The sequence below is a fragment of the Capricornis sumatraensis genome, chromosome 15 (assembly GCF_032405125.1).
Source record: "Capricornis sumatraensis isolate serow.1 chromosome 15, serow.2, whole genome shotgun sequence".
Classification (NCBI taxonomy): domain Eukaryota; kingdom Metazoa; phylum Chordata; class Mammalia; order Artiodactyla; family Bovidae; genus Capricornis; species Capricornis sumatraensis.
Window position 1 is genome coordinate 49,251,862 of NC_091083.1, and position 17,209 is coordinate 49,269,070.

The window sequence follows — 17,209 nt, forward strand, 5'->3', positions numbered from 1 at the left end:
TGAGAGGGATCGTCAGCAGCAGGACCCACGGTCCCCACAGCCTTGGGTCACACGGTCTGTCTCCCCTCCAGGTACCAGCAGCGCCGACGTCAAGGAGAACCGCAATGTGAGCAACCTGGAGGCCAGGCCACCACCAGCCGGGGACAGGACCCGAGGGGGCACGCCCGGCCTGAAGAGGAAGCGGCCGCTGGAGGAGGGCAACGGCGGGCACCTGTGTCCCCTGAGGCTGCTGTGGCGGCGGCTTTCATGGTCCGTAGCACCCAAGAATGCACTGGTGCAGCTGCATGAGCTGCGGCCAGGCCTGCAGTTCCGCATGGTGTCGCAGACCGGCCCGGTGCACGCGCCCATCTTTGCCGTGGCCGTGGATGTCAACGGGCTCACCTTCGAGGGCACCGGGCCCACCAAGAAGAAGGCCAAGATGCGGGCAGCCGAGCTGGCCCTCCGCTCCTTCGTGCAGCTCCCCAACGCTGGCCAGGCACCCCCAGCCCCCGGTGGCATGGCCCCTGACTTCACCTCCGACCAGGCTGACTTCCCCGACGCCCTGTTCCAGCGGTTTGAGCCCGCATCTCCCAGCGAGGGCTTCCCGGGCCGCCGCCCCCCTGCCCCTGAGTGCCTGTCCACAGCCTGCCAGCGGGGCCGGCTCCTGGGCCGCCCACTGGGCCTGGGCCTGGGGGCGCCCACGGCCCCCGGCACCGGGAACCCTGTGGTGCTGTTGAACGAGCTGCGCTCCGGCCTGCGCTATGTGTGCCTCTCGGAGCCTGAGAAGCGGCGCGCCCAGAGCTTCGTCATGGCAGTCAGCGTGGACGGGAGGACGTTCGAGGGCTCAGGACGCAGCAAGAAGCTGGCCAAGGGCCAGGCCGCCCAGGCCGCCCTGCAGGCCCTCTTCGACATCCGGCTGCCCAGCCACATCCCCAGCAGGAGTAGAAGTCACCTCCTGCCCCAGGTGAGAGCCCTTGGGTGGCTGCCAGAGGGGGGAGCGGGGCGGGGGCAGCAGGTGGTCTCCCTGCTCCATCCCCGTGTGTGGGGGGCCCCTATGCCTCCCAGACAAGCAGATGTTGCCCCTCCTGCTTTGATGCAGAAGCCGAGCTCGGATTTGGGGACAGAGAGCCTGAAAGCAAATGTGGGAAGGAAAGGAATGCCGGGGGACTGGGCAAAGGTGATGGAGAGCTGGGCAGCCAGCTGTCTTGGCAAGAGTGATGCTGACCACAAGGGACAGGGCAGTGGGGGGAGGGCTCCCTGCACTCGAGAGGGCAGCACAGCAGGACAGCTCATCATTGGTGTGTTCGGTGCCCGTTGGCGTGTTTGATGCAGGTCAGCATGTTCAGTGCCTGTCAGCGTGTTCGGTGCCCTTTGGTTTGTTTGGTGCCCATCGGCATGTTCTGTGCAGTTGGCGAGTTTGGTGCAGGTCTGGGCTGCATCTCTGACTCCGGGGCTGGAGTTCTGCCGGAACAGAGGGCTGGGTGGGCGAGGAGCTCAAGGGGGACCCGCCCCTCACTGCCTCGGGGGCTTGTCGCCCACAACACGTAGCACCTCACGGAGCTCAGCCCTGCATAGGGGAGGCGTCCTGAGCACCGTCCTGGTACTGGGGCCTGTTCTCCTGCCTCCTCCTCCTTCTCCTCATCTATGAGCATTGTCCCCTCTGAGGTGACACAAGAAGTCCCCCTCATCCACTTCCTCATCAGTAGGAGAGAAGACTTTGCAGTTAAAGGCCCTCAGTCTGCACGAGGTCACTAGTCAGAGCTCGGCACTTGTAAACCTCTGCTCAGACCAGGGCATCCTCATCTCATGGCACCTCACGCAGAATCCACTGTTTGCCTCAGGAGGTCATGTGTCCACTAGAGGTGGACTCGGGGTGCTGGAGGGATGCTGGACGGAGCCCTCCTATCAGATCACAGCCAGAAGCCAGCGTCCGTCCGTCCCTCTACCCATTTGTCCATCTGTCCATCCTCTCATCCGTCCAATGAGCAGTTCTCTGACTCTGGCAAGCACAGATCATGGACGGGCCCAGCGGGTATCGGTCTGGTCCCCACAACTCAGCCACTTGAGGGACAGAAATCGCTGAATAATGGGGAACTCCGGGGGCAGCTGTTTCTCCTGCTACCTCTGCCTCCAATTCCTTCATTAATTTTCAAATGTTTACTGCACATTCTAGGAGCAAATTGGAGGGGTTGGCCCATTATCTCCCCGGGTCTCGCCTCCCACACAGCCTTAGATGACACACAGTGCGGACAGAGGCGAGTGTTTGGTGTTGGCGCGAGTCCTGGCCTGGAGTGTGGTGGCCCGGCTGTCTCTTCCTGACGCCCCCACCTGTCTCTCCCCCTCTCCTCAGCCCAATGTCTCCACCTCGCCTGTAGCTCTGACCCCCCAACACCTTCCAAGGAAGCCCCTCAGCCCCTCTAAGGCCGGGTGACCTGGGCTGCCCATGAAGGCCTTCCTCCTCTGCCCAACACTAGTGAGCAGAGCCCTTCCTCCAATTCTGCTGTGCACACACACACACACACACACACACACACACCTGCGTGAGGGCTGAAGGATGTCGGTGAGCCTGCCTTGACGCCTTTCCTTTCACGTTGTCAACCCTGCGCTCTCGAGACGCGGGAACCGGGCGGCACTGCTGCTTTGTAACAGTCGTTTGACCCCAGAATGCAGCACGTCAGTGAAAGCTGCCACCGCTAAATAATTTTTCCCTGACAGTCGGCTAACACCCACCCGGATGATGGAGGGTACGTAGCAGCAGGAGGCTGCGGCCCATCCATCACCCTGGGCTGTCCTGGAGCACGTTGCCCGCTCCCCTTTCAGCACCAGGCAACCTCCGGGGCCTTATGAAGTCCAGAGCCCACCTTGGACGTGGTCTAGATTCAGAGACTCCAGGGCCCCTGTAGACGCAGCTCCACTGCCTCCTCTGCCCGGGCGTCTATGCCATCTGCAATGCATCCTTTCCACTCATGCCAGTCCTGGTCCCCAGGGTCACGACCTGTCACCCGTGTAACCGTGCCACCAGCACCTGTGTTAGGAGCCATGCCCCTGGCCCTGCTGTGCACACCCCCAGGAAGGTCTGCGAGGCCCCTGCCCAAGTCCGGGGCAGGTGGGGAGGGCAGCGTTCACCCTGGAGAGACCTGGCCTCTGGCCCTGGGGTATCCAGCTCAGGACTTGGTGCTTTCTGCCCTGGGGGCAGGCTCGGTGCACAGGACACCTGGGGTCTTGTTCGATGGTTCGCTCTCCAGGCCCGCCAATAAAATCAGTCAGCGGTGTGGGACTTCTGGCTGCAGGAAGCACAGGACCAGACATCTGCAGTGCTGAAGCCACGCAGGCAGGTCAGGACCTGCCCTGGGTTGTTCAACCTCAGCCCAGAGCAGATCTCAGCAGGGCTGGCTCAGTGGGTCAGAGGCTCTGCCCATCCTGAGGACAACTCTGAGCAACTCAACCCCTAGGAACCCCTCAGCCCAGACCCCAGGGATCTGCCCCCAGGGATCCCTGCCCTCGGCGCCAGACACCACCCTCCTTGGACAAGTGAGACATCTGTCCCTCCAGGCTGAGCACCCCTGTCCAGCAGGAAAGAGTCATTTAGGCTGGTTTTGGCTTTGAGTCTAAAGCAGTTCTGAAGAATAACATTCTCAATGAAGATTAAAATCATGGACATGTTGGATTTCCACCACCTCCTCAACACGAGGGGTGTCTAAGAACCAGGCTGGTCCCTCTCTTCAATTTCACAAGATCTGACTTCAGGTCTCTTTGCCAGAGTGACGAGAATACAACTTTATTAAATTCTCTACTGCCCAGCGCAGGCCTTAGTGAGTGGACACTGTGCAAACACCAGTGATGAGGTGCCCGTGGAGACCAGGGGGAGGTGGGGGACAGGCCTGAAGCTCAGATTTCCTCTGGGTTTAAAGAAGTGTGGGCGCAATAAAAAGACCACGACAGAATATAAATGCTCGTTAGCTGGAACATCATTGTTAAAAGAGAAAAAGGTAAAAATCATAAGACCTGTGTCTCTGTGGTCATTCCTCACCCTTGGCATGAGAAGACTGGGATTCACAACAGCATTAAATTCCGCCAGAAAGCCTTGTCTCTCAGTGCTTCTGCTCTGTGGAAACGGAAGAGCATCAGTCACGTGATGGAGAAGAAAGTGACTGAAAGTTACGTTGATGCTGGCGGGAAGGCGAAGGGAGACGGTGACACACGGCCCCTCGTGTGAAAACCACGGGCTTGTCTTGCTCCAAAGTCTTTCGCCCTCAGTGATGCCCTGTTTTTGTTTGTTTCCCTTTCTTTTTTAAAATTTCCATGTCAGGCTGCGGTGGTACTAACAGTGTCTGAAAGATTCAGTCAAATCAAGCAGCACACTTTCTCCCCGAGGGTGGGAGGGTGTGCCTTTGAAACCAGCTACCAAGGCTGCATGCTGATCAAGCCCTTTGCAGGTCCTCCCAGGGAGCGGATGGCCCCGGCCAGGCCTGGCCGTTGGTCAGGTGCCCAGAGCACCTTCGCTACTCCCTGGTGGCACAGCTCTCTGCTGGGAGAGGGAGCCAAGGGACATGTATCATCATGGAAATAAAACTGCCTCCAGAGGTCAGCCCTTTACTGCAAACTGGGATCTGAGCTCCCACACACACCTAGGCTGTGGAATAGACCTGGGGCTGACTGCACATCAGCCCCAACAGCCGCACTTGGGACACAACAGAGCCCCTCCCCTGCTGCCCTGCCACCTCACAGGTTGCCTGGCTTCACGCCTCTGCTGACCTCCACCCTAAACGCAGAATATTCACTAGTGCCACCTCGACAGATCAGTAGGAGTGGGTCCTCAGATTTCAAATGGGCCTGAATTACAGAGGGTGGAAATCACACCTGCTCAACACCATCCAAGGGGTTTTCCCCTGAGGACACCCAAAAAAAGCAGTGGGACCTGGTGAGGCCCCCCTCCTGAGCCCCAGTGGCCTCAGTCCCCCAAATGCTCCAGCCAGCTCTGCCCTGGCCACGTGTTCGCCGCTGGGTCACAGGGGCCTGTGGACCCAGCAGCCCATCCACCTCCCTTTCAGTGTTTCATGCTTAGCCATGGCGATTCTCCACGAGGCGAGGCCATGATTGCCCAGGAAGCCTCCCTGCATTCAGCTCCTTGGCTCCATCTGTGATCTATGGCCACAGACACCCTCTTGTGGTCCTTGTGGAAGAAAGAGCAGGCTTCTACCCTCCTGCCCGTCCAGCCAGTGCTGGCCTTCCCCACGTCCTCATCCCCTCAGTAGAAGCACTGAATGCCAAATAGGAGTAATCCCCTGGCTGCTGTCCCCTGTCTCCAAAAACCCCTGCAGTGAGGCTGCTGAAGGCTCTGAAGATGCTAACAGCACACTTGTGCATTGACAGTGTACACACAATGTATATGCAATGTAACTTATATGATACGAGCTGTACACACAGTGTCTATACAATATAACTTATACAATCTATACAATGTACACACAATGTCTATACAATATAATTTATATGATACAATTTGTACAAGGTACAATGTATACACAATATAGCTTATATGATACAATCTGTACAATGTATACAAAATATAATTTACATATTTTTGTACAATGTACACTCAATGTGTACACAATATAACTTATATGATACAATCTGTACAAAGTATATCCAACACAATTTACATGATACAATTTGTACAATGCACATACAATATAACTTTGATACAATGTACACCAATATGATTTATGTGATAGTATTTGTACAACTGTATACTCAATGTGTACACAATTTATATGATACAATCTATACAATGTGCATACAGTATCTACAAAATATAATTTATACAACACAACTTATCTAATGTATACACATTATACATTATATAATATAATATACTGTATACATTATATACTGTATAATGTATAATATAATCGTACAATACAGTGTACACTTGTACACTTAAGCATGATGGATGCAATGTACCATCTACATTTATATAATAGCCCCAGCATCTGAATTTCTACTACAAAAAGTTTGATACAATTGAAGTTAGAAGAGATAAATGTGTCTTTAAACCTGTATGTTCCCCATACAGTGTTTGGTGTCTTCAAATACGGTTAACATGAGTGTTGATCAATCAGGCAGAGGCTGTAAACCAAGCTTCCCCACTTGCTCACGATTCCACAGCCACGACTGACACTGGCAAAGCCGGATGACCCATAGTGATGTGAGGAGCTGATATGTATCAGACACTGACGGTGTCACATGTTGCTGTACACACTTTACATATATTAGCACATCTGAGCCTCACAGAACCATCGAGGGGGCCCCACTCATGTTCCCATTGTGCAGACGCGGGCCTGAGGGGCAGGAAAATGAAATTCTCTGGCCAAAGTCTGGCTGGTGAAGCTGGGAGGAGGATCACAGGAAGGCGGTGGGCAGAGACCCTCCATCAGGCTGCAGGCTGCCCTCCCTGAGTTCCCAACACTTTTACAGGTTTGTTGAGGAAATGGATCCAGCTGAACAATGGGGCAGCGCATGGCCTGTCATAGTGGGAGTGACACAGGGGACACAGAGTGGGCCAGAGCAGGAGGGCCAGCAGCAGAAAGGGGGCTCCCAGGTCAGGGCCCCCAAAACGACAGAGCAGAGGAGCAAGCCGACTCCCTCACAAGATCACTTTTGTCAGCACAGAGCCTGCCCTTGGCTGTGTAGACAGCAGGCTTCGTGGGGAGGGCTGGGCCCCCTCTTCCTTGGGGACACGTTGTCACAGTGAAGAGGACCGATAGCAGAAATAACACGGCAACTGGGAGGAAGCCCACATGCAAAGAGCCAGAGGAGGCAAAGGGGAGCATCCCCGGGGGGCAGCACCTCCACCCACAGAGCTGGGGGCCTACACACGACGGAGGACTGGTGCCCGGAGGCCATTTACCTCTGCCCTGCCCCCAGGGATGGATTGCGGGGCAGCCCTGCTCCACAGAGGTCCTGCTCCCTTTCTGCTTGGCCATGAACATCCTGTTGTCTCAGGAGACGGTCCTCGAGCAAGAAGCAAATTAACACCATTCTCGTCAGAAGCCGACGGCACCCCAGCCCTGTGCTCGGGGGTAGGAAGCCTTCCTCAACGCCACGTGTGCACTCAGGAGAGCAGGGGCGTGTCGCCAGTGGGCACGCCATCCCTCTCTGAGTGGCCAGGACACCTGTGCCTGAAGAAAGCCTGCCGTCTAAATGGACGTGTTGACTGGACAATTGTCAAAGTGTGGCACAAACCCCCTCTACCCGGGGCCGGTTGGTATTGGGGCCGTATTTGGTGGTGTTTGTCTTTCATAATCAAAGCAGTCGGGAGGCAAGCGGGAATACAGCCCAGGGGCTGTGTGGGCAATTACACAAATGAGGACAGGGATGGACAGAGGCTCTGACGGCTCCAGGAGGAAGGAGGCCCAACAACAAGGCGCCTGCCTGCTTCCCTGAGTCAGCTTAGCAGAGCTGTGGCTGTGCCAGCATCTACCCTACTGCAGACTGTATCTCATCCGCTTTTCTCCAGGCAGAGTCAGCTTCAGGGAAAAGCTGCTGTGGGCTGCACGTGACGCTGCGTGGGCTGCATGTGACCCTGCAGACAGGCTATGGGGGGGCAGGGCGGGGAGTGGTCAGCCAGGAAAGAGACGCCAACAGACGACAAAGCCATGAGCCATCTAACCAAGAACTGAAAAGAGTCTCGGGAGGGAACAATGCTTGGAATTCAGACTATGGAACCACAGAACCTGCTGGTGACTGGAGATGAATCCAGACTGACATGAATGTCCAGGTGGGCAGCTGGCAGATCCCAGCCTCCAAGCCCTACAGACAGCACCTGCCTGCCACTCCCCAGGTCGAATGGCTGGGACAAGAGGGCAAGGAAAGTTGTCTCCTTCCAGCCTAAAAACCATTGGCCCCACCACTCCGTCCACTCTGAGAAACATGAAGGAGCCTCCCAAAGGCCTGGACTATTGCCAGCTTTCCTCATAGGAGCTGTGGCTGGGAGGAGCCACCCAAAATGGGAAATTCACACAATGAAAAAATTCCACATCATTCTAGACAACACTTTGGATGGCCAGTTGGGCCTGATTCAATTGGGCAGCTGGGCCTGATTCAAAAAAGTTTCATATAACTTTTGGTTACACATAAAACTCACAAAACAGATCTTTAAGTAAAAAGGGATAAATCTCTCGAAATTCATTCTGAAATGGCCCAGCTCCGGGATCTCCTGAGTCTGGCTCTGCTGTCAGGCCACCTGCTCTGTCTCCGTGGTCAGGGGGAGCCCAGCAGAGAGGGGAGGGGCTGCCTGTGCAGAAAAGGCCACGGCCCCCGAGAACAGCTGATGAAGACCAGAAGTAATGAGCCGAAACTTCCCGAAAGTAATTCTTCCCCAGACTAAGGACAATAATAAAACTCTGCCTGACATGGGCTACCCTCGGAGGACTAAAACAGGGTAATTTTTTCTGCAGAGAACTTCTGTGGTCTTCTGAGGGTGAGTGGGCTGCAGGAAGTGTCTCTCTGAGAGGAACACCTCGTAATTCACGAGCAGCTGAGCCTAAACGGAGTTGCAAAGGTCGTTCTTACTTTATAACAAGAAGAAATATTCCAAGAACCCTCAAGCCCTTCATTTTCCTCCCACAGCCATGCGGTGCCCATGCATCATAATACAGAATTATCTGCCTTTCTAAAGCAAGGATTCTGACTTTATGAATATTTGGGGGTTCACATGATGTTTGAGAAATCTGAAGGGGTGCAGTGAAAGGCACTGCTTAATATCCTTCAACTGCTTAACGTCCTTAATGTTCTTCAACTGCTCAGGGCATTAAATAGGCACCAAGTACGGAAAACCTGAGCAAACAAAGATAAACATGATAAAATGCATTAAGTCACAGTGAGCATGAGAGACAGACAGGAAAATCATCACGATAACGAGGTAATCGCCTTAATGGAGGTGCTGCAGCATTCCGTTGGGGTGTGTCTGATTACTAAAGGGAGTGACATTTTAAATGTGTCACAGAGCCCCATGGTCTGGGAGCCTCCTCGGAGATGTTACAGGAGCGCAGAGAGTAGTTCTGAAATGAGCTGGTGCTGCATTTATGCATTCCATGAATTTGGATGACTGCGAGTTGGAGTTTCTGAAAACGGGGGACACATCTAGAAATCACTGGGTTTCACAACCAAATTCTTTTTGAATAAGAGTTAATTATGTTTTCAGTTGTAATGAAGATATGTGGAAACATGCTATGAATGGTCATATTAACCACAGCAGCCAAATGTTAAGACCCACGTGGCAGGCAGTTTATTGTGATGCAAACAAGTCTGAGTTGCTTGTGCTAAATAAGATGAGCCAAGCAAAGAGCTAGTTGCAGAAAGAATGAGAAAACTGGGGGCTGCAAATTTTGCCTTGATGACTTCTGAAATCCGAGAAAACTGACAGAGTTCTTCCTGTTTAGGCAGGAACTGATTTATTCTTATTTAAGACATATCGAAATATGTCCTAAAGTTTAGAAAAGGTATAAATGACAGTCAAGATTTGTTCATAGTCCCACCGATAGCTTGCCAATAGCAGGCCCACTGGCAAAGACGTTGGTTTCCATGTATCCATCCATCCATCCATCCATCCATCATTCTACACATATTTAAGGGGCTGCACTCTGCCCCAGGCAATGTGCCAGGTGCTGGGAACACACAGAATTGTATAAGAGGAAGCTCTGGCCCTTGAGTGTTTTCCAAGTTGTGGCCCAATGTCTCCTATGTAAGGTTTGCCTGGGCACCATGTTTAAGAGCAGAACCTGGCCCTTACTCTGAAATCACCAAATCAGAATATCTTGGGCTGCATTTTTAACAAGTACTCCAAATGTTTCTTAGTCCTGCTAAAACTTCGTAATGAACACTGGGGAAGGGTGTAAATGAGAACAAGATGCAAAACGTTCAGAGAGGAAGCCAGTGCAGAGGTAACTCCTGCTACACTCCGGCTACTTGTTACCTCTTGTTTCAGAACCTGAGTGATAAGCACATCTGTTACGAGGGTCATCTGCACTAACAGAAGGACCACGGGCTGCTTGGGTCCAGTTCCCTGTTTCACCAGGCGGGCAGCAGAGGCAGGAGGGGCAGATTCGGGGTTCAGCTCGACTGCCTTTATGCCCCCTCCAATGGGAGGTCACTGCAGCTCAAGAGTGATAGAGCAGGGGTCCAGACAAAGGGACAGATAGAGGGACAGGCAGGAGACAGACAGGGGAGACAGATGGGGGACAGACATGGGGACAGAGGAGGGGGACAGACAGAAGACAGACAGGGGGTCAGACACGGGGACAGAGAGGGAGACAGACAGGGAGACAGACAGAGGACAGACAGGGGGACAGATGGGGGACAGACATGAAGACAGACAGGGAGACAGACAGGGGACAGACAGGGAGACAGATGGGGGACAGACATGGAGACAGACATGGAGACAGACAGGAAAGACAGAGGGACAGATGGGGGACAGACAGGGAGACAGACAGAGGACAGACGGGGGGACAGATGGGGGACAGACATGAAGACAGACATGGAGACAGACAGGGGACAGACAGGGAGACAGATGGGGGACAGACATGGGGACAGAGGAGGGGGACAGACAGGAAAGACAGAGGGACAGATGGGGGACAGACAGGGAGACAGACAGAGGACAGACGGGGGGACAGACATGAAGACAGACAGGGAGACAGACAGGGGACAGACAGGGAGACAGATGGGGGACAGACATGGGGACAGAGGAGGGGGACAGACAGAAGACAGACAGGGGGTCAGACACGGGGACAGAGAGGGAGACAGACAGAGGACAGACAGGGGGACAGATGGGGGACAGACATGAAGACAGACAGGGAGACAGACAGGGGACAGACAGGGAGACAGATGGGGGACAGACATGGAGACAGACATGGAGACAGACAGGAAAGACAGAGGGACAGATGGGGGACAGACAGGGAGACAGATGGGGGACAGACAGGGGACAGACAGAGGACAGACAGAGGACAGACAGGGGGACAGATGGGGGACAGACATGAAGACAGACAGGGAGAAAGACAGGGGACAGACAGGAAAGCCAGAGGGACAGACAGAGGGACAGAGAGGGAGACAGACAGGGGGACAGACAGGGGATAGTCAGGGGGACAGACAGGGGACAGACAGGGGACAGACATGGAGACAGACAGGGAGACACACAGGGAGACAGACAGGGGACAGACAGAGGGACAGAGAGGGAGACAGACAGGGGGACAGACAGGGAGACAGAGAGGGAGACCGATGGGGGGACAGACAGGGAGACAGACAGGGGAACAGACAGGGAGACAGACAAGGGACAGACAGAGGGACAGATGGGGGACAGACAGGGGGACAGAGAGGGAGACAGACAGAGGACAGACATGGAGACAGACGGGGGACAGACATGGAGACAGACAGGGAGACAGACAGGGAGACAGACATGGAGACAGACAGGGGACAGACAGAGGGACAGATGGGGGACAGACAGAGGGACAGACAGAGGGACAGACGGGGGACAGAGAGGGGGACAGACAGGGAGACAGACAGGGAGACACACAGGGAGACAGACATGGAGACAGACAGGGGACAGAGAGGGGGACAGAGAGGGAGACAGACAGAGGGACAGACAGAGGGACAGACGGGGGACAGAGAGGGGGACAGACAGGGAGACAGACAGGGGACAGACAGGGGGGCAGACAGGGGACAGACATGGAGACAGACAGGGAGACACACAGGGAGACAGACAGGGGACAGACAGAGGGACAGAGAGGGAGACAGACAGGGGGACAGACAGGGGGACAGAGAGGGAGACCGATGGGGGGACAGACAGGGAGACAGACAGGGGAACAGACAGGGAGACAGACAAGGGACAGACAGAGGGACAGAGAGGTGGACAGGCAGGGGAACAGACAGGGGACAGACATGGACACAGATGGGGGACAGAGAGAGAGACAGACAGGGGGACAGATATGGAGACAGACAAGGGGACAGACAGGGGACAGATATGGAGACAGACAAGGGGACAGAGAGGGAAACAGACAGGGGGACAGACGGGGGACCAATAGGGAGACAGATGGGGGGACAGACAGGGGGACAAAGAGAGGACAGACAGGTGGACAGACTGGAGAGCCAGGGAAACAGACAGGGAGACAGTCAGGGGGACAGACAGGGAGACAGTCAGGGGGACAGACAGGGGGACAGACGAGGGGACAGGCAGTGGACACACAGAGGGACAGGCAGCGGGGTCAGCTGGCCTCTGAGCGCTGTCTCGTCTCCAGCATCCAGTGCAGACAGCGCAGTCCCCCGCTTGTCTCTGGGGGGTCTTCCGCGCCTGCACGTAGTGACTCCTGTGCTGCCATTCCCCCGCCCACCCTCCTTCCTCTGTGCTTTGTCTTTGTTTTCCTACGATGTTTTTTCTGTTCAACACAAATGCTCTGCCTGTTTACAAGTGTTAAGTGTTGGCAGGATGAGAAAAAGTAGAGATGTGAAGACAGTCACCTCCTGAGACCACAGTCACTCTTGTGACTCTGAGCTAGTCCACTGCGCACAGCGGTGGAATTGACATGGTGGCCAGGACGTGGACCCAGAACCCAGTGTCCGGGCCTGACTCTCGTTCGCCCACGATGCCATCTACATGCCTGTGGGCCCCAGGCCCACTCCCACTGCCCTTGGAGGCTGGGAAAGTCAGGGTGCCAAGACACGGGGCTCAGTGGGGGCAAATCCAGACGCCTGGTGCACATGGGGGCACAGTCCCTCTGGCAACGCAAGGCAAAGTCTGGTTAGTGGAGTGTCGTGTAAAAAGGAACAATTACAGCACCAAAGTCACCGAAACCACGGAGCGAGAGCAGAAACTGAGCACGCTCGGCTGGGCCGGGCACGTCGGGGGAGGTGGCGGTGGGTGAGAGATGGGCCAGCACCCCCCTCAGAGCTTGGGCCTGAGCTCCAAGATGCTCGCTTGCAGCCAGAATGAGGGGCCCATGCTGCCGCCAGCAGAAGTGTCTGAGGGTTGGCTATGTGGGCAGTTTCGTACCTTCTTCTAAGGATAAGCAGGAGACAGGCAACAGCGTGGAAAACCTAGACTATAGGAGAGGGAGAGGGTAACTATGAATCAGATCAATGTCTTCTAGTCCAGAACAAATTGAAAATCTGGGATTCTTTCTCAAATAAATTGATTCATCCTGTCCAAATTCACTAAAGTAACCAGTTAGTCGTTTCTGTATTGAACAGGTAACATCACAGAACCAAAATCGCAAAGATGTATAAAAGAGGGGGTGGGGTAGGTGGAAGGCTGTGGTCCTCAATGGCATGAATCCCTCGCCTTAAACAGGCAAGCACCTGCACTGTCCTAGGGTCCTTTGAATTCTATGTCAAACCATCAAAAATATACAGTTCTCGGTTGGACTATTTGACATGTATTAGACACCAAAACATTGGAGAAGGAAATGGCAACCCACTCCAGTGTTCTTGCCTGGAGAATCCCAGGGATGGGGGAGCCTGGTGGGCTGCCGTCTATGGGGTCGCACAGAGTTGGACACGACTGAAGCAACTTAGCAGCAGCAGCAGCAGACACCAAAATAATGCCAATGGTTGAAAGCATTTCCAGGCTTCCCTCTGCAGATTTGGGATTTTAACTCTCAGGGTCACTGATCTTCAAGTTTACACATGTTTCAGTTCAGTTCAGTTTAGTTTAGTCGCTCAGTCGTGTCCGACTCTTTGCAACCCCATGAATCGCAGCAGCCAGGCCTTCCTGTCCATCACCAACTCCCGGAGTTCACTCAAGTGGAGAAATCGGTAAATGACATTCTGAGTCTAATGAATCCACATCTTATACAGAGTCTTGATGTTGATGAGATCAGCTTTTCTGGAAGCAAACAGCCCAAATGACAACCACCATGTCTCCTGGAAAGGAGATTCCAGAAAAACCCCTAAAAGCTTTCTAAGAAATCCTGAGTGGACGAGTCGGTGGACACATGCTGATTAGCACAGTGCGCTGAAGTCCCAAAGTGTGGAAGGTGTAGACAGTTGAGAACCTAGACATTTCAAAACTTTGTATTTTAATCTCAGTAGTTTATAACAATTTTATTGAGATATAAATCAGGTAGCATAAAATTCTTCTTTTTAAAGTGGTTTGTGGCATATTCCCAGAGTTCTGCAGCCACCATTATGTCTAATCTTAAGACATTTTATCCTTAAAGCCCACCAGTACTTTCCCCTACCCCAGGCCCGGCCACCACTCACCCACTTTCTCTCTCTTAGGATTCGCCTATTCTGGGTGTTTCATGTAAATGGACTCACATAATACATGACATTGTCCAGCTTCTTTCATGGAGCATAACGTTTTTCAAGTCCATCATGTTGTATAATGTATTTCATTTATTTTTATGCCAAATGATACTCCATTTTTATGGATTTACCTAGTTTTATTTATCTATGTAAGATAATACTTATCTATGTGGGCTTCCCTGATAGCTCAGTTGGTAAAGAACCCACCTGCAATGCAGGAGACCCCGGTTCAATTCCTGGGTCAGGACTATTCACTGGAGAAGGGATAGGCTACCCACTCCAGTATTCTTGGGCTTCCCTTGTGGCTCAGCTGGTAAAGAATCCACCAGAAATGCGGGAGACCTGGGTTTGATCCCTGGGTTGGGAAATCCCCTGAAGAAGGGAACTGCTACCCACTCTAGTATTCTGGCCTGGAGTATTCCACAGACTGCATAGTCCATGGAGTCGCAAAGAGTCAGACATGACTGAGCAGCTTTCACTTCACATTTATCCATGTGTTAGTCCATTCAGCATTTGGGTTGTTCCACTTTAGCTACTATGAGTAATGCTACTGTGCACATTCTGGCGCACACGTCTGTGTGGACATATTTTTCATTCCTCTTGGGTAGATACCTCACTGTGGAACTGCTGTTTCGAAATGTATTTAACATTTTAAGAAACTTCCAAACTCTTTTCAAATTGACTGCATTGTTTTGCAATCCCACTAGCAGCGTATGAGGCTCTGACGTCTCCACAAGCGTGTTGTCTTTGTTTCAGCCAACCCGGTAGGTGGAAATCGCATCTCACAGGAGTGTGGACTTGCATTGCTCTGATGACTGAGGATACTGAGTGCCTTTCAATGTGCTGCGTGCTGGTGCTCTTCTCTGGAGAAATACCTATCCAGACCCTTGAACTGTTTCCCTTAGGTCTTTCTTGCTGAACTCAGCAAGAAAGATGCGCCTCTGAAAGTAAGTGGGTCTGACATGAGCTGTGGGTTTTGACAGAGGCTCCTTGTCAGGCTGAGGGAGTCCCCATCCGTCCCCCGTCTGTGGAACGTATCTCACTGCTTTATAATTTGTGTATTTGTGTACTAGTAGCATGAATAGAATGGTTTATGTCATCTGGAAATGAATTAAAACGCATATAGGGAGTGAATGTCCAAAACAACTTCAGGTGTCCTCGTTATAATCAGAAAGTCTGGACATCCCTGGGTTCCAACACAACATCTGCAAGGCCGTGCTGGTGGACTGCCCGCCCTGAAGAGGCCATGCCCACACACGTGCTCCAGTCTGTCAACATCTGTCCACACCTGAGCAGAAACCAGGAGACCGCATGGCTGACCGGAAACCAGCTAAGCACATGGCTGAGTGGACCCGCCTGTGTCTCTCCTGGCTGCAGACACGAGAAAACCAGGATGAGGCTCAGTGACCATCCAGTCAGCCCCTACTTGTCCTGAAATACCACATAAGGAAGTGCCCTTCCAGGGGGACACTGGACACCGACCCTGCCCCCTTCAGTCCTGAAAAGCACTCCCTAGGATGAGTCCTAAGTCCCCAGTCACAGGTCGCCATCCTGGGTCTTCTGAACCCGGTCGTGCCCCACCCGCCGAGCTTGGCTGGCCCCGGACACCCGGCATCGGGGTCGGCACACGGCTGGGAGGCTCTCTGCCTCAAGGCGCCACGTGTGGGTCTCAAAGGGGCTGAGAGGCAGCGCTCTGGGCAGTCACTGTAGTGCCAGGGTGCCATGCACGGGAACTGTGCATCCCCATGAGTGTGTGGAGCAGGGAGTCAGGCAGGAGCCATGGCCGGAAGGACTGTGGCTGAGACACGGACAGAGGGCAGTGCAGTCAGCGTGGGAGCCTTTGCAGACAGTCCTGCTGCCTGGAGCCAGCCCCTCACTAGGTAGACAGTGGCTCCAACACTGGAAATGTCAGTGCGTTCGGTTTCCAATCTGAAATATTTTGAACACATGATACATTTTAATAGATTTAATTATTTAAACTTTTAAGGATCACTGAAACAGATTTAATAGCAGAAGTTTTTCTTATTATTTTTATCCCACTTTCATTGTTGTGAACGCCTGGATTTCCATTTAGAAATAGTCTGACAGCTTTTACATCTCAACTGGCAGCAGGCTCAGAATGCGAGGCGGCTGCCAAGGGCTCTCTGTCATGCTGAAATGCAATATTGTGGCGTTTTGCTAAACCCTTTCTCTACAAAGCTGCCAGCGGCTGCATGCCTGCAAGTGTGAACTTTGTGCTGAATCCGAGAACCAGCCGAGCCCTATCGGTCACGAATTAGGAAACACGGCCCTCTGCAGCCCCTGCCCTGGGGCTGTCTCTTGATGAACAAAGTGAAGGCAGAGTTTTCAGTGTGGAGCTCCTGGGGTGGGTTTGACACACACACTGCTGGGAGGTGGCAGGATATCTCCCCATGTTACAGACCATCGGGTGGCTGGGCCCTGCTCTGGGAAGATCTACAAAAAAGCATGATAACAGCAACGCTGAACCCCGTGACATGGTTTGAACTGTTCAAAAACAAAACAGGGAGAGCACTGGCTGGTGTGGGGGTGAGGGGCTGAGCCCTGCGTGGTTTGTTCCATGAGCGTGTGGAGTGCAGGCCTTGCTCTCATGATGCCCCAGCTACTGAAAGGGCACAGAGGGGGGCGGGGGTCCACGGATTCCCTAACGGACCACAGCCTGGAACCGTCCTCCGAGGCTGATGAGTCCTTTCTCATTGGGGTTGCTGGCATCCACCGTGACCCGCACAGACCTCCAGGGTTCCCTACCCCACCCCATGGAAGCAAACTTACACCCTCAAGAGTTTATCTCCACATCTGCACAAGTGATGTCCACTTTTCACAGTTCCTGGGACTCTGGGTGCAGGTCCCCACAGTTTTCGGACTCGACTATATCCACACCACCTGCCCCCAAGACACGTTATCCTGCGCCTAGAAT

The 17,209-nt window shown here is 53.5% G+C and overlaps 1 protein-coding gene across 1 annotated transcript in view; it reads left to right on the forward strand.

Annotated features, from left to right (window-relative positions):
- The window catches only part of ADARB2 (adenosine deaminase RNA specific B2 (inactive)), a 236,151-nt gene that overhangs the window by 168,010 nt on the left and 50,932 nt on the right, over positions 1-17,209 (forward strand). Inside the window, exon 3 of the mRNA XM_068987813.1 lies at positions 72-943. Coding sequence (XP_068843914.1) covers positions 72-943 — 872 coding nt within the window. The remainder of the gene's footprint in view (positions 1-71; positions 944-17,209) is intronic.